The sequence below is a fragment of the Stenella coeruleoalba genome, assembly GCF_951394435.1.
Source record: "Stenella coeruleoalba genome assembly, chromosome: 2".
Classification (NCBI taxonomy): Eukaryota; Metazoa; Chordata; class Mammalia; order Artiodactyla; family Delphinidae; genus Stenella; species Stenella coeruleoalba.
In genome coordinates, this window is record NC_137147.1 from 180847937 (window position 1) to 180871903 (window position 23967).

Sequence of the window (23967 nt, forward strand, 5' to 3'; positions counted from 1 at the left end):
CACAACTAAGACCTGGCCCAACCAAATAAAATAAATATTTTTAAAAAAGAGCATTAAAAAAAAAAAAGAAAGAAAGAAATGGATCGTCCAGTAACTTAATAACGACACTAAATTGCATGGTTCTTTTCTCAAGTGAAATTCACCAAGAGGCCTATGTCTGGGTCTTGCGGGCAGGTGGCCCCAAGGTGGAATATTTCCTGGAGTTTGGTGCTTGTGCTCCATCCAGGTTGATGGGAGCCTGTGGCTTTTGTTTAGCCCTGTGTGTTGAACGCATTGAAGGCTTGTGCTTTCAAGAACCTGAAAGACTTGGCAGAGAGAGGCTGCTTCCAGGAGCACAGTAGTTCAGGTAGACATACATACCTTTTCATTTTCTTAGGTCTCTTAAGTCCTTTTACCTTTAATCCTCTGGAATGGTGTTGTTCCCAGATCCTGAGTAACAGCATCACTGTTTACCCTTGACTTACCTTCTTCTTCTCATTTACAGATCCCCAAGGCTCCTGATTTGTATAGAAGAGCTGAAATACGGTTTTGGCTAATCAGAGTTAGTCAGTCTTGCCCATGTCTTGCTTATGATAGGTTTGGCTTCCCTGGCTTCTTTATAAAACCACAACTTCTAGAGAGTCATTGATCTAGATATTAAGTTAACTTTCTTGAGTCTTTGAGATGCATGCTTTGTACCGTTAAAGAATCCTGGTCACAGGAGGGGACAGCTGATTACAGGTTAAAGGAATCTTCTCCTTTCTCATACCCGTCCTCAGCAGAAAGAAGTTTGAGATTTGCCGTCTCCTTTCTAAATGAGCTGTTATTTGTGTCAGAATTTTTCCTGAAACTTGACTTACCATCATCACATTTGCTCAGATTAAAATCCGTGTGACATGCTTCTGGCTTCAGGGCTTGAATTTTATTTGCAAAGTTAGCTCCTGAATTTGGTAAAGGAGTTTTTTGTTTTTAAGTAAATTTCCATTTTCATTTTATTTATTTATTTATTTTTTGGCTGTGCTGTGTGGCTTGCGGGATCCTAGTTCCCCAACCAGGGATTGAACCCGGGCCACCACAGTGAAAGTGCTGAGTCCTAACCACTGGACTGCCAGGGAAGTCCCAAGGAGTTTCTTTTTTTAAAAAAAAAGCCACCCACGGCCTAAAAGCCACAGAGATCATGCAGGGAAGATTGTCCCCTGCGGCAGGGTTGGAAACGGTCAAGTGAGCGCCGGACTAAAGGTTATCTAAGGTCCCTTTCTTCACTGTGTGCATTTGACCTCACACACACTGTGGCCAGAGCCCTTATTTTATTTGTTTGTTTGTTTTTGTGGTACGCGGGCCTCTCACTGCTGAGACCCCTCCCGTTGCGAGGCTCCGGACGCGCAGGCTCAGCAGCCATGGCTCACGGGCCCAGCCGCTCCGCGGCATGTGGGATCTTCGCGGACCGGGGCACGAACCCGTGTCTCCTGCATCGGCAGGCGGACTCTCAACCACTGCGCCACCCGGGAAACCCGCCCTTATTTTATAAACAAAGTCGTATAGAAGCCTGTTCCCAATCCTTTCATGTCAGTTTCCCATTGATCTCAAATGCAAATACAAATACAGTGAACTAAGTAGTTGAGGTTTCTTTTGCAGACTCTCTGGAGAGCCTGACAGTGATGGAGTTCATGAGCACTGGAAGTGACAGCAAAGAAGAAATCGATTTATTAATGAAGCATTTGAACGTGTCTGATGTAATAGACATTATGGAAAATCTTTACGCGAGTGAAGAGCCTGTGGCCTACGAACCCAGTCTGATGACCGTGTGTCAGGACAGCAATCACGAGGAGGAGGGGCGTGCCGACTCCGTGCTGCTCAGCGGCCAGGAGGGACCTTGGCTGTCATCGGTCCGATACGGAACCGTGGAGGACTTGCTTGCTTTTGCAAACCACATATCCAACACCGCCAAGCGTTTGTACGGACACCGACCGCAAGAATCTGGAATTTTATTAAATATGGTATGTTTTTTCCTGATCAGTTGAGTGCCGTGTGTTCAGCTTACTACTGCTGCTGCACTTACTGCTGAGTAGGATGTGAACCTGGTTCAGGCTGGCTGCCAGGTATGGTGTTTAAAAATGGAATATCTGTAAGAATCACCTCCGTGTGAAAGGCGCAAAACACGGTCTTCGTTAAAAGTTCCATTTAAAGAATCTTTTCCATATTTTAGGAGTAGTTCTACAAATAGGTAATTAAGAAGAATGAATTTTAATTTAACAGTTCACTGAAGAGCTCATGCGTCAATTAGGCCGAAGAGAAAGGCTTCCTGAGAGTCCTTCATCTGAGAGGGGAATAAAGGCTTTGTCTTTAATGAACATGTATTTTTTATGTAGTACTGTTGATGTATAATTTTTTATAAGTTATAGGTGTACAATATAGTGATTCACAATTTTTGGAGGTTATACTCCATTTATATTATTATGAAATATTGGCTGTATTCCATGTGTTACACGGTATATCCTTGCAGGTTATTTTATACATAATAGTTTGTGTCTTTTAATCCTCTACTCCTTTCCTCTTCCCTCTCCCCACTGGTAACCACTAGTTTGTTCTCTATATCTATGGTCTGTTTCTTTTTTGTTATATTCACTAGTTTGTTTTATTTTTCAGATTCTACATATAAGGGATAGCATACAGTGTTGGTCTTTCTCTGTCTGACTTATTTCACTTAGCATAATACCCTCCAAGTCCATCCATGTTACTGCAAATGGCAAACTTTCATTCTTTTTTATGGCTGAGTAGTATTCCATTGTATGTATATGTGTGTGTGTGTGTGTGTGTGTGTGTATATATATATATATATATATATATATATATATAAAACACATCTTCTTTATCCATTCATCTGTTGAGGGACAGCTAGATTGCTTCCATTCCTTGGCAATTGTAAATAACGCTGCTATGAACATTGGGGTACATGTATCTTTTCAAATTTGTATTTCCATTTTTTCGGATATATGCCCAGGGGTGGAATTGCTGGATCATATGGTGGTTCTTTTTGGTTTTCTGAGGTGCCTCCATGCTGTTCTCCACAGTGGTTGCACCGGTTTACACTCCCAGCAACAGTGCAGGAGGGTTCCCTTTTCTCCATATCCTCTCCACATTTGTTATTTGTGTTTTTTGATGATGGCCGTTCTGCCAGGTGTGAAGTGATGTCTCATTGTGGTCTTGATTTGCATTTCCCTGATGATTAGAGATGTTGAGCATCTTTTCATGGGTCTGTTGGCCATGTGCATGTCCTCTCTGGAAAAATGTCTCTTCAGGTCTTCTGCCCATTTTTTAATTGGGTTGTTGTTTTTTTGATGTTGAGTTATAGGAGCTGTTTACATATTTTCGATATTCATCCCTTCCTTATTGGTTGTATCATTTGCAAATATTTTCTCCTGTCCAGTAGGTTGTCTTTTTGTTTTGTCAATGGTTTCCTTTGCTGTGCAAAAGCTTTTAAGTTTAATTAAGTCCCATTTGTTTATTTTTGCTTTTATTTCCTTTGCTTTAGGAGACAGAGCCAAAAAATATTGCTACAATTTATGTCAAAGAATGTCTGTTGAATTTTTTTGAAGGCTGAATTTTTGTGCTCCTCTCTTGTCACATCTTGAAACGTCACGATATTAATACTGGCTACATTCAGTTCTTGCAGAAATGTAGTTTGTGGCAGTAAATAGTTATCCACAGATTCACTCTCTTTAATTGACAAAGTATGAATGACAAGGGCTATACTTGTTTAGTCACCCCAAGTATCCAAAAGATCCAACATATTGTGACAACACTTAGTTGCCACAGGAGGGGATCAGGTGATGTGTTCGGGTGTGGTCAGTGTCTTAGTCTCTCAAAGGTGAATGTAGTTGCTGGCTAGAGGTGATGTTATTTTTTAAAAAGGACAATTCACAGAGGAGTGGCTGGGAACTTGCAAAACTCGCTTATTGATGAGAGTGCCTCCTTGCCTCTGGTGTATCTAAATGGCAAGAAGGCTAATGTATGGGGGGTGGTGCTGAACAAGTAAAGATTCTGGACCGAGTACTTAATTACTATTATTATTTTTTGCATACCACATTCGTTCAGTTCAAAACAACACAGTGATTTAGGTCAGCCGTGTAGTGAATTATTTTGTTAGAAGCCAGTTGTGTTCAGCTATAGCTCAATTTGCAGCAGAATTGCAAAATTACCTCCCCCCCCCCCAAAAAAAAGATTACCTTTGGCATCATTGTATGACTTGCTTTGGTCTGGATTTACCAAACTGTGCTTGATAGTTAACTTTGCCTTGAGAAGAGTACTTCTGTTTATAAATGGGAAGTCATAATTTGAATAAGGGTTAATACCTGTTTGTCTTAGGTAAAATATAGCTGGAGAATTCTGGTTCAAAATAATATATATATCTATAATCAGAAACATAATTGTTTATGTATTTCTCTCTCTTTTCTTTTTACATATTTATTTGTTAAAATGGGTGTCTTAAAGGAAAAGATGCAGAATAAACACGTTATCTTTGCTTGTGAATATGTAGAGACTTGGGCTTATTTCCCCTGGACTATCAGACTGATGAGATGGGCCATAGAATTGGGAACGTACAGAGGGAATTCAGGAAAAATATAAAGAGTACAAAGGAGTAGCTTCCTGAAGGTTTTGGAGTGAGGGGCAAAAAGAAGCTCATGCGGCAAAAGAGAGAAATGAAGGCATTAAAAGGAGGTGAAAATATTATCAGCAAAGCGTAAGAGTAGACTGTTGTTAGTCCTGTCATGGAGCCTGTGCTCCAGAAATGAATCAAGGCATATTTGGGAGAAAATTCGCAAATAGGACACATCAAAAAAGCGGGGAACTTTACAACTTTCAAAAAGCTTTTTGTTGGGCTTCCCAGGTGGCGCAGTGGTTGAGAGTCCACCTGCCGACGCAGGGGACACGGGTTCGTACCCCGGTCCGGGAAGATCCCACATGCCGCGGAGCGCCTGGGCCCGTGAGCCATGGCCGCTGAGCCTGCGCGTCCGGAGCCTGTGCTCCGCAACGGGAGAGGCCACGACAGTGAGAGGCCCGCGTACCGCAAAAAAAAAAAAAAAAAAGTCTTTTTGTTTTAAAAAGTGATCAAGAATATAAAATACAGCAAGAAGACCTAACCTTAAAATCCACAGGAAAGTAGACCATGCCTTATTTGGCAAATCACCCTGTGATTGATGGCTCAGGGGGCTGTGATTGGCTTTCCTGTCACTGTCCTTAAGGACTAGATGCACCCCTGTGACAGCTAGTAGCCTGGCACAGCTCCGTGTTTTATAAATAATGGCACAAGAACGGTGACTTGCCATCCCAGATCATAGCCAGTCTGAGACAAGAGGGTGAAGGAGGCCACGTTGGCTCCTGGCTTCCTTCAACCTCGCGTGTGTTCTCCTGGGAACCATCCCACCTTCAAGACCTTCCTCTTCCCATGGCCCTCCCCCTAAGACCATCAAAACTTTTCTCTCCTGGCCTGGCTGCTGTCTGTTTCTCTGCTTTACAAGGTGGCAGCTAATTATCTACCCAACAGCTTGGTTCCAAGGTAAAGTCGACCTTCAAGTGTATCCACATGCGGACCAAATGCTGTCCTTCCGGTATTCATCCATTCATTTTAGACAGAGCTCAAACTTCTGCAAGAGATGAGGTACTTCTCCAGGTGCTGGAGATACAGTTTGTGTCCCCTGGTAGCTTTCTGCCTTCTGGAGAGGGCAAGTAGACAGGTAATTGTAATGCACTGTAGGACTTCTCCATACAGCTAGCCCTGATCGCTATGGGAACACTCAGGCGGGATACCTCACATAACCCCGAGGGTGAGCAGGTGGAAAGGAGGAATGTCAGATAGGCTTCCAAGAGGAATTAAAAACATTCTTTTTTTGGCCGCACTACACAGCTTGTGGGATCTTAGTTCCCCAACCAGGGATTGAACCCAGGCCCTCGGCAGCGAAAGTGCTGCGTCCTAACCACTGGACCGCCAGGGAATTTCCCCGAGAGGAATTGATACCTAAATTACTGAGCTGGAATCAGCCAGATAAAGGGGCTGGAGAGCAGGGAATGTTTCAGATGGAGAGAATGGAGTCACAGACGCCCGGTGTATTACAGGCAACCTACCAGCACAGCGCCTGTGGAGTTAATTAGGGTGGGGGACCCAGGAGTTACAATCATATCCTGAAGCATAGGCGTGTAAAATGGTGGTCTGCATGTGTGTGCAAGTGGGTGCTATTTTCAGAAAATAATATTTAAGAGATTCCACCAACATCCAGCAGGACCTGGGGAAGAAACTTTAGGAGACTAAGCCAGGGGTTGCTTTGCGTGAGGGTGCTACAAGTTACTTACAATCTAGACCAACTGTCACCCTCACCTGGGGATGAATAACCTAAAATGGGTTCTAAACACTCAACTCTTGGGTGATTGTTTGGGAAACTCACGAGCCCCAAAGAGCTTGCTCATAGATGTGGGTGTGAGATGCTGTCCTGCTCCACAGGCCAAGTCACGGATTCCTGGTTTCTCAGGGTTAAAAAAACCCTTAAAGATACTCGAGTCAAGCTCTCTGTCTGAAGCTTGAATCACCCCCTTTATCAGCTCCAATAATTGCTGGGCCATTTTGGTCTGTGCCGGGAAACCTGTGACGAAGCATGCATCATATTCTAGGGCATTTAATGTCATATCGGGCCAATGCTGATTGTAGGGAAGTCCTTCCTTAGAGGGGACTAAAAGCCATCTCTGACTCCCCTGACTCCTAAGCCCTACTTCTTGGCCATGGTATATGGTATATACATATACCATGAGGAGTTGTGAAGACGGCAGGCCCTTGAATTAAAGTGCCCAGCATGTGTCTCAGCTCTGAAATGGACTAGCTGGGTGACATTGGCCCAGTCATTACAACCTCTATGCCTCTGTTTACTCATCTGTAAAATGGGCAAATGGCCACCTTCATTCCATACAATGAAGCACGTGACCTGTGTACACACAGTGCGTGTTGAAAGGATGCAAAGCCACCCTTGTAACGAGTGTTAATGTAAAATACCTTTGCTTAGCTCCCAGGAAGCATCCTGACCAGGCCCACCTGTGAATGGCTTCACGAAGGAAGAAATTAACATACCCCTTCCAGAGCATCACCAGAAAATAAACCAGTGCATCTAAGAAAAAAATGGAAAATTTTATTTGAGCCAAAATAGAGGCTTGTATCCTGGGAAGAGCATCTCAGGAAACTCTGAGAACTGCTCTGCCTGTTATGATCCAGGGACTTTGCAGAACCACAAACTGGCCATCACTTGCATGTCACACCACACGTTCAGGGACTGTCGTCTGAGGTGGCCCGGGAGAACTTGCAGGGTGTTTGGAGGAGGGTCCCCAGAACGCTGGGGATGATAAACTGCAGTGAAGGAACTGTAGTATTTGATCTAAAGAGAAGAAGGCCAAGCCGTGCTCAGTGATATGTAAATGTAGACATTTAACAACTGTGTTCTGATCACAGCTCAGCTTGAATTACAGCCTCTGCAAGATCAAAGGCTCTTACCTGAGGAATAGGAGCTGCGGCTTTGGGGTCAGACAGACCCGAGTTTGAATCCTGACTCTTGCCGCCTAGTGAGTTCCTTAACCTCCTGAAGCCAGTTTCCTCATCTGTGAGTGGAGATAAAAAGAGCCCTTACGTCACAGGCCTGTTATGAGAAATTGCTGAGTTAATGTATGAAGTACTCAGCACAGTGCCTGGCCCAGAATTAACGCTCGGTAGCTGGCTGGCGTTACTACTCTCCATCCTGTCGGCTAAGAGCGCACCGCATCAGAGGGGGTTAGAGCAGATTTGGGTTGGACAAGAGTAAAACTTTCAAGTGAAGTAAGTCAGACAAAGACAAATATTATATGACATCACTTATACGTGGAATCTAAAAACATGATACAAATGAACTTATTTACAAAATGGAAATAGACTCATAGACATAGAAAACAAACTTATGGTTTCCAAAGGGGAAAGGGAGGGGGGAGGGATAAATGAGGAGTTTGAGATTAACAGTTACACACTACTATATATAAATAGATAAACAGCCAGGACCTACTGGTTACAGCCCCGAACTTGAACCTGGCTGTCCCTTTGCTGTGGGACCAGCAGAGCAGGACAGAGCCAGATCCCACGGATCTAGAACAAACTTATATACAAAACAGAAATCAACCCACAGACATAGAAAACAAACTTACGGTTACGAAAGGGGATGGGGGGAGGATAAATTAGGAGTTTGGGATTAACATATACATACAGCTATATATAAAATAGATAACCACCAAGGACCTACTGTATAGCACAGGGAACTGTATTCAATATCTTGTAATAACCTATAATGGAAAAGAATCTGAAAAAGAATAGAGATGTATATGTATAACTGAATCACTGCTGTACACCTGAAACTAGCACAACATTGTAAATCAGCTATACTTCAATTAAAAAAAAATTTTTAAGTAAAACTTTTGTTTTCCAAAGGTGAGTTAAGCCCTGAAGTGGATTCCTGGAGAATCGAATGAAATTGGGTCTGTAAATATTTAATAACAAGGAAGAGGCAATAAAGCGAGTGCAGCTGAGTGCCGTGAGCATGGTTCTGTCTGCATGTGGTTCCCAGCGTGCTGTAGAAGTGGCCTCCAGGAACTTGAGGTGACAATTCTTGAAAGGACGTCATATTTCAAACTTGGCAACGCCGCGGGCTGCACTTGGTCATTTTCCCTCTCGGGACCTGCGCAGAGGCTGCACTCAGTGAATACTGAAGTTTTTAGTGTAGTGACTTCACATTTCGAAGTATTAGCGTTCTTTGCTTCATTCCCTAATAGTGAGCACGCCTGTTCACGGAGTGTAGCTAAGATTAGCAATAGTAGGTCCTGAGTGAATAACGCTTACGGTCACCAGGATTATTCCCAGAGCAGGGCCCGTGTAAGGCCCCCTGCATCTGGAGATGACTCGGAGTCTACCCTTTACCCACGTGATCTGCACTCCCCTTCACCCTCTCCCATTCCTGAAATAACTTCATGTCACTTTGATAGTTTCATAATCCCCGAATTCATAATCTGAAGTCGTAATATTCCTAATGAAACGTAGGTAAAACCTGTATTTTTGAGACTCTAACCCTTGAAAGCATACCCAACACATTTTTTTTAGGAATGTGCTCCAGGTCATGTCTCCCACGGACTATCTTATTAATTTGTTTTCATTTGATTTGTAATTATTTCTCCTCTCAATTTTTCACTTTTGAAAAATTGACATAGACTTTATATGCAGTAAAATACACAGGGCTTTCATATCCAGTTTGATGGGTTTTGACAAGGGTACATACCTTATAACCCACACTGCTATCAGGATATCGCTCTCCTAATTTTTGTTAATTGTTATTTTTATTCATTTATTTAAAAATTGAAGTATAGTTGATTTACAATGTCGTGTTATTTTCAGGTGTACAGCAACGTGTTTCAGTTATACTATACTGTGTATATATATATATATATTTTTTTTTTCAGATTCTTTTCCCTTATAGGTTATTGCAAAATATTGAGTATAGTCCCCTGTGCTATACAGTAGGTCCTTGTTGGTTATCTATTTTATACATAGCTGTATGTATATGTTAATCCCAAACTCCTAATTTATCCTCCCCCCGTCCCCTTTCGTAACCATAAGTTTGTTTTCTATGTCTGTGGGTTTATTTCTGTTTTGTATATAAGTTCATTTGTGTCATATTTTAGATTCCACATATAAGTGATATCATATGTATTTGCCTTTCTCTGTCTGACTCACTTCACTTAGTATGATCATCTCCAGGTCCATCCACGTTGCTGCAGATGGCGTTATTTCATTCCTTTTTATGGCTGAGCCGTATTCCACTGTGTATATGTGCCACATCTTCTTTGTCCATTCCTCTGTTGACGGACACTTAGGTTGTCGCTCTCAGCTTTTGAGTCGGCTGGTGTTCAGACCTCTTGTTCAAAGTGTTTACTGACTCATGAACCCTCAGAGGTCAGGGGTCATCTGTCTCTTGTTCATCGCTGCCTGCTCAGAACCAAACACAGTGCCTGGCACATACCATGCACTCAGTAAATATTAAATGAGTGAATGGATGAGAAATGGTTCTGCCCTTACTTGGCTTGCGTGGCGCTGTCAACTCATAGCTCTGGCGTAACACACTGTTTTCCAGAATCCTCTGTGATCCTCAGTTCATTTCCCTACTCTCTCTATGAGTGCGTCACCTCTGAGTAATAGGTATGCAGACTAACAGGTTAGCACATTTTAACTGGAAACGAGTCAGCTAGCGGGCACAGTTTACATGTCTGCAATGTTTCTTTTCAGCCTTTTGGTCACAGCAGTCGTGGTGCATTCGGTAAATCATTTTTAAAGTTCTCTTTGGCAGTGAATTACTCACACGTAGATAGAAATATGATCAGGTCTGACCAGGGGTGTGTTTCTGTTACATGCTTTCTCTGTTGTGCTGAAGCTCTGGATGGGAGCTCTAAGAGGCTTCTGTACACTGTTACGGTTATATACGGTGACATTAATTTTGAACCCTGCGTGTAGGAATGCGGTCTAACGTAACCAGTTTCTAAAGGGCGGGTCTCAGAAAAGGACTTTGCTGAAATTCTTACCCTCCTGCACTTTTGTTTTGTTGTAGGTAATCACTCCCCAGAACGGACGCTATCAGATAGACTCTGATGTTCTTCTCATCCCTTGGAAGCTGACTTACAGGAATATTGGCTCTAATTTTATTCCTCGGGGGGCCTTTGGAAAAGTGTACTTAGCACAAGACATAAAAACTAAGAAAAGAATGGCGTGTAAACTGGTACGTACTTCATAAGCAACAGGGTGCCCTGCGTGCTCGGCATGGGGGCTTTTGCGTGCTCGTTTATTCACTTTACTCAAAGCTGGCTACCCCTTGACGGCCTCTTATCTAAGGGTGCTGAGTCCAAGAAAAGCATCTCTGTTTTATAGGTTTGCTTGCTACCTGGGGCCATTCAGCCCCCAGGTCTGCTTAAGGCCATAGTTGATTTTAATCAGTTTGCTCTGATAACAAAGAAAGTACCAGCTTCTTTAGCGCCAGCTTGGATAACTTCACCCCTCTTGGGGTGGCTGAAGGGGAGCTACCCTGCAAGAGCACATCTGTTTGCTGCAGCTTCAATGCCCCCCACTGGGGAGGGGACCAGGCAGGGAAGCAGACCCTGGGAAAGCTGTAAGTCTCCTCAGGACTGTAGATTAAAGGGCTGAATTTCAGAGAAAAAACCCATCTCTTTTTTTTTTTTTTAAGATGCTGGGGGTAGGAGTTTATTAATTAATTAATTTATTTTTGCTGCGTTGGGTCTTCGTTTCTGTGCGAGGGCTTTCTCTAGTTGTGGCAAGCAGGGGCCACTCTTCATCGCGGTGGGCGGGCCTCTCACTATCGCAGCCTCTCTTGTTGCGGAGCACAGACTCCGGACGCGCAGGCTCAGTAGTTGTGGCTCACGGGCTTAGTTGCTCCGCGGCACGTGGGATCCTCCCAGACCAGGGCTCGAACCCGTGTCCCCTGCATCGGCAGGCAGATTCTCAACAACTGCGCCCCCAGGGAAGCCCCGCATCTCTTCTTATTGAGCAATCACTGCTGAGGTGCCCCACTTTGGAAAACCGTTCGGCACGACCTAGCAAAGTGAACGCGCACACGCCCTGTGACCCAGCAGTTCCACTCCTGCAGGTGCTCGCCCAGTAGGCATGCACACGTGGTCACCAGAGCCACGTGCTAGAGTGCTCATAGCAGCAGTATTTGTAATAGCCCCAAACTGGGAAGTTTCCAAGTGCTGAAATATGGTGTATTTACATACTGGGATGCTGTCCAGTGAAGAGAAGAAATGATTTACAACTTCCTATTGACGATGATAGATCTACATTAGGTTACGCCAGGGCAGCTGGACACAAAATAGGATCTACTGTATGAGATTCCTCTTACATAAGGGCCGAAAAAAGCTAAACAAACCCATGCTGTTGGAAGTCCCATGAGTGGCTGCCCATGAGGAGCAGGGACAGGCAGGGGGCAGCAGGGGGCTTCAGGGCGCTGGTGGGCTTCTGTTTCCTGATCTACATAGTGGTTACATGGGTGTGTTCAGTTGAAAATTTATTGAGTTTGATACTTAACCAGTTTTGCACTTTTGTGTATGTCTGTTCTACTTTAAAGTTTTGTGTTTTTTTAAAGTGCAATAAAACAAACTCACTGGGCTTCCCTGGTGGCGCAGTGGTTGAGAGTCTGCCTGCCGATGCAGGGGACGCGGGTTCGTGCCCCGGTCCGGGAAGATCCCACATGCCGCGGAGCGGCTGGGCCCGTGAGCCATGGCCGCTGAGCCTGCGCGTCCGGAGCCCGTGCTCCGCAACGGGAGAGGCCACGGCAGTAGGAGGCCCACGTACCGCAAAAAACAAACAAACAAACTCACTTTTGATTTAACGAAAACAAAACATCAAATAATTACTGAATATCATCTCAGTCTCTCTTATTGTCATGTGGGCCTTGTTTGTTCCCCCTTAAAGGGTGGCCAGAGCAGCTGTTATTAAAAGGAAGAGGGCTTCCCTGGTGGCGCAGTGGTTGAGAGTCCGCCTGCTGATGCAGGGGACACGGGTTCATGCCCAGATCTGGGAAGATCCCACATGCCGCGGAGCGGCTGGGCCCGTGAGCCATGGCCGCTGAGCCTGCGCGTCCGGAGCCTGTGCTCCGCAACGGGAGAGGCCACAACAGTGAGAGGCCCGCGTACTGCCAAAAAAAAAAAAAAAAAAAAGGAAGAAAAGGACGTGATATAGTAAGTTACCTGAAGGTTGCATTTAGGAGATACGTCCAAGTTAAAAAAAAAAATCTGGAGACATTATTTATAGCTCTTAGAACCAAAGTGTTCTGTTTTTCAGTTTCATCGCAAAAGGCGTGGGAAATAGATTTGTGGGTTTGTTTTCCTTGCAGTCCTGATATTTAATATTGAAGCCATATTTTTTCTGAAAAAACAGAAACATATAAGATGATTAACAACCCCAAACAGGTCCAAAAGGATGCAGGCTAAAGAATGAGATCCCTTTCCTTGAAGTAACTACTGTTAACGGGTTCTTACATGTCCTTCCAGAGAATTTCCATGGACATGTGTATGGCTGAAGAGTTCATTACAAGTAGGAATAGAATATATGTACTCCTGCATCTTGATTGTTTTCAGTCTATCAGTATATTTTGGAGACATTCCATATCTCTCTGCACTGAAAGAGCTACTTCTTTCTTTATTAATGACTTCCGATTTTCTGTAGAGTAGATGCCAGTGCTTATTTAAATGCATTGTTAGAACACAAACTGAGAGACCAGAGACATTATGTTATTTCGTGACAAGGAATATTGAAAATATGGCCTAAAATCTAGGTGCCATAGAAATTACATGTATAAAAGACGGGAAATTACCTCCTTTGTTTCAGTCATCATGAAAAATTCTTCGGTTGGGTACCTATACTCTAAATGAAAGCAGTATTTCATGATTTTGTTTTTTCTTTTTTTTTTACCTTAAGCGGACATGAATGTAAAGGTACCTCTCAGTAAACGTTATCGTAACTCAGGAGTGAATTTCACAACACGTCCGAGTATCCTTGAGGGCATTTACTTGCCTTCTGGTTTGTGAGCTGACCTGGGCTGTGTATTCTTTTCTTTATCCTGGGGGTGTTTAGAATCTTCCTTGTGTTTTGTGTTCTAGATCCCAGTAGACCAATTTAAGCCGTCTGACGTGGAAATCCAGGCTTGCTTCCGGCACGAGAACATCGCTGAGTTATACGGCGCGGTTCTATGGGGCGAAACCGTCCATCTCTTTATGGAAGCAGGCGAGGGAGGGTCTGTCCTGGAGAAACTGGAGAGCTGTGGACCCATGAGAGAATTTGAGATTATTTGGGTGACAAAGCATGTTCTCAAGGGACTTGATTTTCTGCACTCGAAGAAAGTGATTCACCATGACATTAAACGTGAGTTCTCCTTGGACGTGTCCCTTTTTGGCTTAAAAAGGACTAGATAGACCTTAGGCACATGGCTCCTCCTTCAATCTGAAGGTCCTCGGTGGCAGGGAAGACACCCCTCCCCCGCTTTCTCCCTGGGTCCCTGAGATACATTTTAGAGTCCAGTGGGGTCACGAGAGCTTTCAAAGTCATAAGGAAGGATGATTTTCCAGTTGTTGTGGAAGAGATTATAGCCACATATCATTAACCACTGCCTTGTTACTAGGCTTTAAAAATGGTAACATACTTAAAAACACAGTCAACGTTTTGGAAAAACAAATTGCTTTTTAATTTTGAATACAAATTTGGCAATAGTCCATTAAAGAAGCTTTCACTGACTGCTGTCTAGGAATAAAGAGATTGTGGGGAAATATACAAGAGAGACCTGCTGTGAACCCCTAATATCTAAGGGTAAATTGGACTGGCAAAAGTTGTCCTGACAGAAATTGGGTATTTCACTTTTTTGTTTTAGGAAGTGGCTTGATAATACTATGCTTATGTCTTAGAATTTGAAACTCAATATATAAAATGTAAGAAATATTTTTTCCAGCTTTACTGAGAAATAATTGACACGTAACATTGTGTGAGTTTAAGGTGTACAAGGGAATGATTTGATATATGTATATACTGCAAACTTATCACCACAATAGGGTTAGTTAACATCCATCCATCTCATGTATTTATAATTTTTTTGTGTGGTGGGAACTTTTAAAATCTATTCTCTTAGCAACTCTCCAATACGCCATTCGGTATTATGGACTATAGTCACCATGCTGTACGTCACAGCCCCAGAACTTTTTCATCTTATTATTGGAAGATGAAATAATATTCATCTTACTATTATTTTTCATCTTATTATTTGTAACCTTTGACCACCTTCCCGAAGTCCCCCCACCTCAACCCGAGGCAACCACTCTGTTCTCTGTTTCTCTGTTTGTTTGTTTTTTTCTTTTTTAGATTCCACATGTTAGATCATACGGTATTTGTCTTTTCCTGTCTGACTCATTTCCTTTCGCATAATGCCGTCAAGGTTCATCCATATTGTCACAGATAGCAGAGTTTCCTTCTTTTTTATGGCTGAATAATATTCCATTCTATATACCACACAATTTATATGTATCTATTATGTATCACAAAAATTTATATATATATACAAATCTTCTTCATCCATTCATCCATCAATGGACACTTCGGTTGCTTCCGTGTCTTGGCTGTTGTATCTTGAGGCTTATTAATGGCTACAATCATTTATATCCACCTTGGCTGAATTCTTGACAAATCTGAAGTGATTTGTACCTAAACTCTCACCCAGATTCATCCTTCTCTTTTGAACGTAATAAGCCCACTTTAGTAGGGGAAGCATTTCAATCTATCTTTATATGGAACTCGTTGTTTTAAATAATGTTTTCATTTTATTTAGGGATAGATACACAATTTTTTTACTGAAAAATTTCCTCTCTTTATAGCTAGCAACATTGTTTTCATGTCCACAAAAGCTGTTTTGGTGGATTTTGGTCTAAGTGTCCAAATGACTGAAGAGATCTATTTTCCTAAGGAGCTGCGAGGAACAGAGGTAATTATGTTCACACCAGAATGGGCAATATCTTACTAAGAGTAAAAATAAGATGTGCTAGCATTACTGCAGAAAGGACAAAGAAGGGGAAGAAAACCATTGCATTAAATCATTGTTATCATTGGACCATGTTTAATGAGCATTTACTCTGTGCCATATACTCTTTAGCCCTTGAAATAAATTATATTGTTTAATCCTCACGATACTATTATTATAGGCAAATACTATTATTCCCATTTTAAAATGAGAAAATAAGCTTGAAGAGGTTAAAATAAAGTGCCCCAAGTTACTCAGCTACTGATAGATCAGGGCCTCGAAATCTAGTTCTTTCTGAGTCTAAAGTCTAAGGTGTAACGGCTCTGTAACTTTTTGATATAACTAATATATGTGGTTTTAGCATAACTAATATTACTGTTTTGGTTCAGTCACAGCCATAATTGTCATGGTCCTTAAGAACATTTACTGAGAACTGACGGCATTTCAGGCCTCTCTTGAATCCTGGAAATCTTAAAAGAAGTCTCATTTACTGGAGTACAAATGAATCTTATTTGAAGATATAAACTTGCTATACTATTTAACTCATTTGTGAAGCAGGAACAACAAAAACAAAACTTTCCTGAATGTACATGGGGTTCAGAGAAATGCGTTCCTGGGCTGTCAAATAATATATTTAGTGCTCACCTTATTAGGCTGAGCAGTTGACCTGTGTAGTGAGTGTCTATCCGGCACCTGCTGTGTGAAGACTGCTGTAGGTGCCAGGGATGGAGCACAGGGCAAAGCCAATAAGGAAGGAGGGAGGACCCATTTTAAATTTACCTGAATTACGAACGTTTAACCGTTTAGTTCACGGTTGGTTATGATGGGTATGGGGTTGGATGCATCTGGGAAGGTACGTGGGTGTAGAATCTGCCTTCCTGACCCATCTCCATGACTGTGAGATGACAAACTATCAGAGGGTGAACCGTCAGAGCCTCCCAGCCCCCTGCCCTTGCAGCTATAGAAAGTACCCTCAGGAAGTGGAGAGGGGGCAGTCGCCTGGACGTTTGCCCCAAGATTATCAGGTCAGTCCTAGTGTTAATCGGACGATAACCTCTAGTTTAGCTAGTGAATGTATTGCACTGAACTCATTGCAGTGCTAAAAAAAATTGTCTGCCTTTCAAACCAAGATTCTGTAAGGCTTTTCTTAACCCTCTGAAAGCAAAGACTCCCCCCGGGCAGCAGAAGAGGTCTTTGATTTTGCTGTTATCACTGAACTTATTCTGGAAAATACTTGGGAGAGGATTCTAGAGAGCTGTCTTCAAGCAGAATAATGTTCAGAAGAAAACATTATCTATTTATTATTTTTTTAAAGAATGTTTTAATCACCAGATCTTAGGAAAACTTCCCCAAAGCACAAAATCTAATAAGACAACACTTATGACATGTTTTTTTCGGAAAATACTTCAGCATGTTTGGCAGTCATCAGACATTCAGATATGTGACACTCTACCCTTTTTCCTGGAGCCGTTTGAGAAACAAGCTGTTTATGGTATTAAAGATGGAAAATACCTTTCTCTTCCCGGCAGGGTGATCAAATTGAATATTTTGCAATAGCCAGGGAAAGACATCTCCTTTCTGGGATTTTCTAGCAGAAACAGAGTGTGTGCTCGAGTATGAGATAGGAGCACAGCGTCTGTTCCTGGATAGTATTTGGATTGAGGTACTTTCACCAAATGTAAATTGCTTTCCATGACGGGATAAACTGGCCTTGGTGTTCCTAGTTATAAACTATTCTGATAACTCGTGTTTGTTCACCCTCTGTATGGCACTCACGATCGAAGAGTGACGGTGAGAGTGATGGTGAGTGTGACGGTGAGAGCGATGGTGAGTGTGACGGTGAGAGTGACGGTGAGAGTGATGGTGAGTGTGACGGTGAGAGCGATGGTGAGTGTGACGGTGAGAGTGACGGTGAGTGCGACGGTGAGTGCGACGGTGAGTGCGACGGTGAGTGTGACGGTGAGTGCGATGGTGAGAGTGATGGTGAGTGTGATGGTGAGTGCGACAGTGAGAGCGACGGTGAGAGCGATGGTGAATGTGATGGTGAGAGCGATGGTGAGTGTGATGGTGAGAGCGATGGTGAGTGTGATGGTGAGAGTGATGGTGAGTGCGACAGTGAGAGCAACGGTGAGAGCGATGGTGAATGTGATGGTGAGAGTGATGGTGAGTGTGACAGTGAGTGTGATGTTGAGAGTGACGGTGCGTGTCACGGTGGGTGTGACAGTGAGAGTGACGGTGAGTATGATGGTGAGAGTGACGGTGCGTGTGATGGTGAGACGGTGAGTGTGACGGTGATGGTGAGTGTGACGGTGATTGTGACGGTGAGAGTGACAGTGAGTGTGACAGTGAGTGACGGTGAGTGTGACGGCGAGCGTGATGAATTGGGAAGGAAAGCTCTCGGCAACCTTGTCATGACTCCTCATCCTTAGAGAGCAAGAAGGTATAATTAGTCAAGGTCGCCCGTGCAGATTCGCTTCCCATTAGAACTTGATCACTTGGCTGCAGATGATTTCTGATCCCCCCAACAGAGCTCCTTCAAATTCGGGACATGACCTTATAACCATGTATTGTTATTACAATGACAGGGTTCATCTGTCCTATCTTTAAGCTATTGTTTTTGAATTCCCTGCTACAGAGAAGGAAGGAAAAATCAACGTGCATAGCTAATTAGAATTCCTTTGATTGCATGCTTCCTTTTGTAAAGTTCTTATGTAAGGTCCCTCGTCATCCTCTCGTGCCGGGGGACACACACACACACACACACACACACACACACACACACACACAGAGTCTCTTTCCCTTTGTAATAAATGTTATCAGAGGTGAAGGCCTTGACCCCTGACCTCTAGGCTCCTTTGCTCCAGTGCCCACACCCTCGGGCGCACAAGCCCCACAGAGCCAGCCCTGAAAGGAAGTGCCCTTGACCCCCACGCCCTGCTGCTCTGGTGGCTTGAGGACCCAGGAATGTGAGCCGTGGGCCTCTGCGGGGTGACGGGGAACGGCCCTTGAGAGAGAGAGAGAGAGAGAGAGAGAGAGAGAGTCAGCGAGGGGACCAAAGCCAGCCAGCCCGGAGTTGTGTTGTAGCAAGTACTTGAGGCAAGTTAGGAGGGGGAAACTGGGCAATTTCCCCAGGTTTTGTAAGCCAGTTCTTTATTTATTTACTCTGAAATGTATTCTGGGAACACTCACCCACGTTTCCATATTCAGATGACAGGCAGCATCAAAACTTCTTAGAGCTAAATATTGACAATGAGGGTAGTAACTGCTCTCTGCCTGTACCCGCCGTAAAGACACGGGTCCCCAGGGTTTGCTCTTTTTTACGTTTAGAAACAAACGCTGCTTAGAGAAACTATCTCTAAAACTAGCCCTCCTTTTCCAGCATCGGCTCATAAAACCAGACAGAACTTACACAATGTGAACATGGCATGCCTTCAATATTTAGTCACTGGGCTCCCTGGTGTGTAGAAATAAGAAGTGGGTCATAGAATTGACCAATTAGGATCACTTTCCCATCATTACACTTTAAATTCTTCTCTTCCAGCGTAGTCGGTGTTGATACCATGGAGACTTCTGCTGCCTTTGATGACTGTAGATAATTAGTGGTTTGGCATTTTAATGACAAACATGAAATGAGGACATGTATTTCAGTGTCATTTAGATATGAAAGGAATTGATGTTTTAATAGAAACAGGAAGCGTCGATCTGTGCTTTGCAGAACTTGGATGGGTGGGACTCCCAGGTGGGCTCTCGGCTGCGGGTCCTTTGCTGCCTGGTCTGCCTTGTGTTCAGTCTGTGCGAAGAGGTGTTCTGAGGCTGCAGGGGCCCCTTGGCCAAGGCTGCCTGGGTCCCCGAGGGTCTGTGCTTCTCCTTCGCTGAAGGGAACACAGCAATGCCAGGCCCTTCTGAGGGGATGAAGTGTGCGGGGAATATGGTGAAACTTCCTGAACTGGATTAGGGAAGTGGTACCTAGACAGGTGAGGGGAGTCAGACTGAACTGTCCTGCTTCTCTTTCAGATTTACATGAGCCCGGAGGTGATCCTGTGCAGAGGCCATTCGACCAAAGCAGACATCTACAGCCTGGGGGCCACGCTCATCCACATGCAGACGGGCACCCCGCCCTGGGTGAAGCGCTACCCACGCTCCGCCTACCCCTCCTACCTGTACATAGTAAGCAGGGGCAGCGGGGCACCCCACCTGCTCAGGAGAGCTGCTCTTTCTCGGGTGACACACCTGAATGGGATGATGGTGAACTATGACCCATGAGGGCACGCTGAAAGTTCCTCCCACGTGGAGCGATGACCCGTTCCCGCAAAGAAGGCATCGCTGTTTGAGTGGGAACCTACCCCAATGTGCATGAGCAGAAATTATAGCTATGCTGGTATACAAGATGCCACTGAAGAGCATCAGAGTAGCATAAATCCTTGCGCCGAGGAAGTCGTATGTGTTCTTTGAACACGTTCCAAAATAAGAGGTTAGATTATAGATCCCCACGGCAGCCTGGAACGTAGTGAAACACGCAGGCCCCCTTTGACAGTGGAGAGGTTGAGAAGTAGACCCTTCCCCGTTACTGCACAGGGACCTTTGGCCACTGCTCTGCTGGAAAGCTGTTTATTCAAACCTCGCATGTCTCTTTGACTGCATTCAACCAAAGCATGGGTTTCACTCAGTTTCCTTAGGAAATGTTCCTGAAGGGTATGAGCTGTATTTGCTTCGAAACAAAAGACCGCGCAGGTCTTGTAACTAAAGCCCTCGTGCTGTCGAGGGTAGATTTTCACACCAGTGACGCTAAGAGAGCTGGTTTGTTCATAGATCCACAAGCAAGCGCCTCCTTTGGAAGATATCGCTGAAGACTGCAGTCCTGGCATGAGAGAGCTGATGGAGGCCGCTCTGGAGAGGAACCCCAGTCACCGCCCCAGGGCAGCAGACCTGCTGAAACACGACGCCCTGAACCCCCCTAGGGAGGATCAGCCCCGCTGTCAGAGCCTGGACTCTGCCCTCTTTGAGCAGAAGCGGCTGCTGAGCCGCAAGGAGTTGGAGCTTCCTGAGAACATCGCCGGTATGGACGCCCTGCAGTGTGCAGCGCCCTTGCTTCCCTTCTTTTTCTGCCTCTGTCCAACTTCTAAGAATTAGAGCTCACGAAAGCACTTGGGGAAAAAATGGAATTAGCAGATGCAAACTGGTATCTATAGGATGGATAAACAGCAAGGTCCTGCTGTAGAGCACAGGGAACTATAGTCAATAACCTGTGATAAAACCAGGATGGAAAAGAATATGAGAAAGAATACATACATGTGTGTAACTGAGTCACTTTGCTGTACAGCAGAAATGAACACAACATTGTCAATCAACTCGACTTCAATAAAATTTAAAAAAGTTGAAGTGACTTCCTGCATGCCGTAAGTTGTTGGAGAAATTTCAGCAAGAACGTTAGCTAAAGCATATACAAAAAAAAAAAATTGGCTGGGAATTCCCTGGTGGCCCAGTGGTTGAGACTCTGTGCTTCCATCGCAGGGTCACGGGTTCTATCCCTGGTCAGGGAACTAAGATATCACCTGTCGCGGGGCACGGCCAAAAAGAAAAAAATCACAATTAAGAAAAAAATTGGCTACTTTATCAGCAAAGTCTAACTGTTTTCCAGGCAAATGGAGATCATGCAGTCTTTGAGAATTGCTCTGCCTTGCTTTTTTGCAGCAGAGAATTAGCATTTGCTTTTAAAAACAGATCAAGCTTGACAGTTCTGCTGTTAGCAAAGAGCCGGGTTCTTTTTAATGCAATTATGGTAAACCACACCAGTGCTTGTTTGGAAACATCACGGTGTTGATAAAATATTGAGTTTGAAGGCAACTTGCATTTCTGCTTCCTCTGCTCAAAATCTCTCTGCCAGCTGTGAAGCTTTCCCATTTAGGAAAGACAATACGCATTCCAGGAGCATTGAATATGCACAGAGAGGGGTTTCCATTTTTCTTATGAAAATCTGTGACATTCTCAATCTGTTTGGGTCCAAACCCAGACGTCAAGCCTGGAACTCTGGTTTGCATTTCTCGGCTTCTTGTCTGACTTTTCTGCATTTAAAAAGAATCATCTGGGATGTTGGAAGATGGGCCAGGATTTCTAGCTGATTTCTTGTGGTCATTGACTCTTTTTTGCGTTCTTCTGTCTGTGTCGTATCACACAGACTAGCCAATAGTGTTCAACTCTGAGGCTCCTTAATAAAACCAGAGTTGGAATGCCGTCCCATTAGGCCCACAGTTTGCTGTTGTTTCTGTTTTTTTTTGCTGAAGAACCAGGCATTTGTCATTGAACATTCCCCTGGTCATTTATTTTATTTTTTCGATGTTTCCCTTTTCAGATTCTTCATGCACAGGGAGCACTGAGGAATCGGAGGTGCTGAAGAGACAGCGTTCTCTCTACATAGACCTTGGGGCCCTGGCTGGCTATTTCAACCTTGTCCGGGGTCCACCAACGCTAGAATACGGCTGATGGATGGCGGCATTTGCCCTAAATTAGGACTCAGCATTTGCTGGTCTCTGGGAAGCTGATTCTGCTGACTCCGCGCAGGGGCTCTGTCAAGTGAATTGTGCGTTTATCGGCTGGGCTCCCACGACTCATGGACGTGACTCCACGTGGCTCCTGTGTGTTGATCTGTGAAGCTGCCCGGGGCCCCATCAGGCTGGAAGGTTCTCATTTCTCAGGTGGTACGTCTGACTCAAAGGAAGCTGAGAGTTCACCGAAGGATCATTTCCAGTGGCTGATTCCATTCACTGTGCACTTTGCTCAAAATTTTAAAAATACCAATCACAAGGATAATATATTAGCCTAAAATTACTATTCTCGGTTCTAATTTAAGTATGGGAAGTTCATTGAACTCAGAATAGTTTGGTGTATATTAGTGTGTATTCTATGATAACTCTTCGAGTCTTTGTCAGTAAACTCCAATATAAATGAAAATATTGTAACAATGAGCTGGACTAGTGTCTTAAAAATGGCTGATGAGTTAGGAGCCATCTGGCGGCAGGCCACTAGAGATGGGTTCTGTTACGTTCCTATGGAAACATTTTGTACTGTACGTGCTATGCTTCAAACATTTAAAACGTGATGTTTTGAATGTGGATAAAACTGTGTTAAACCACATAATGTCTGTACATCCCAAAGGATGAGAATGTGACCTTTAAGAAAAATGGAACCATTTATAAATTCTTAATAATGCGACTTTTATAACTCTTATTTCTCTCTTTTCTTTAAAGCATTTGTATATTAAAATAGCATACTGTGTATGTTTTATATCAAATGCCTTCATGAATCTTTCTTCTAATATATATTTTTTTAACACTGTAAAGTATGTGAGTGTTCCTACTTCAAAGTATGTTTTTACATCATGCAAATAAAAATGACACTTTTATCCAACCTGACTGGTCAAATCAAGTGAATAGATTCAGTATTTTGCCTGAAGTCTTGTAAGGAGTGTGATTCCCAGCTGGCACGGGAATGGGTTTTAGGTGTTGGAATGGAACTCGGAGGAGATCAAGTACCACGAAGAGGCAACAACACCCGAGAGCTCTGAAAACTGTGTGTGTGCGCCTCTTGCTGCCGTAGGAAGCCGCTGCTGTCATCGTCTGGATTCTGTTTTATCCCTTTGGTACATTGTGGTAGGAAAATAATTCTTGGCCGCCTGTTCGGGCTAAGTGTGATTCTGTTTTGCATCTTGTTTTTACAGATTTATGCTACCTCTGAATATCTGCTTGCATTCTCCATGCCGATTATTGCCAAGTGAATAACCGACCTGCCTTTGTAGAAGGTAGATTTCAACCACATCTACCAAACTCTAATCAACACTGTTGAATGGGAGTTTGATCCATCATTCACTGAATGAACAGAATTAAACACTCGTCTCCGTGTCACATAAACACGCCCTCCCTGTGATTCTCAACAGCACATCCGTGAAAGAGGCATGGTTCCCTCTGTTTGTTTTCAGAGGAAGAAACTGAAGCAGAGGGAGGTTAGCTCGAGACCACAAAGCAAGGACAGAGGCCGCTGGTGTTGGCACCCAGGCCCCTCTGGCTGGCATGCTTAATCTCTTCCTCACGTTGTCCTTATGATGGTGACAGACCAACACAAGTGATAGAACATCCGCGGCAGAGAAGCACAGTGTCCCCAGGATTCAGGTCTCCAAGTAAGGACAGAGGTGGAATTACCATGAAGCTAATGTAGCTTCCGCCTCAGGGCTCCTCCCTCGCTTGGGCCCCTCCGTGGCCCTGGGTCTGCTTTCGTACTCTCCCAGACCAGGCCCAACAAACCTGGATCTGCACTAGTGTACAAGTGTCAAGGTGCACAATTTTGATGCTTTTCATAAAAAAAACCTAAAGGGGCCATGTGA

At 43.9% G+C, this 23967-nt stretch overlaps 1 protein-coding gene across 1 annotated transcript; it reads left to right on the plus strand.

Moving 5' to 3' along the window:
• Nucleotides 1-1619: 1619 nt before the first annotated feature.
• MAP3K8 (mitogen-activated protein kinase kinase kinase 8) lies at nucleotides 1620-22079 on the plus strand. Its single transcript, XM_079913410.1, has 7 exons — nucleotides 1620-1976; nucleotides 10632-10799; nucleotides 13693-13954; nucleotides 15451-15557; nucleotides 19608-19760; nucleotides 20403-20649; nucleotides 21943-22079. The coding sequence occupies exons 1-7, from the start codon at nucleotides 1638-1640 to the stop codon at nucleotides 22071-22073; spliced, it is 1407 nt and encodes a 468-aa protein (XP_079769536.1). The 5' UTR covers nucleotides 1620-1637; the 3' UTR covers nucleotides 22074-22079.
• Nucleotides 22080-23967: the final 1888 nt, after the last annotated feature.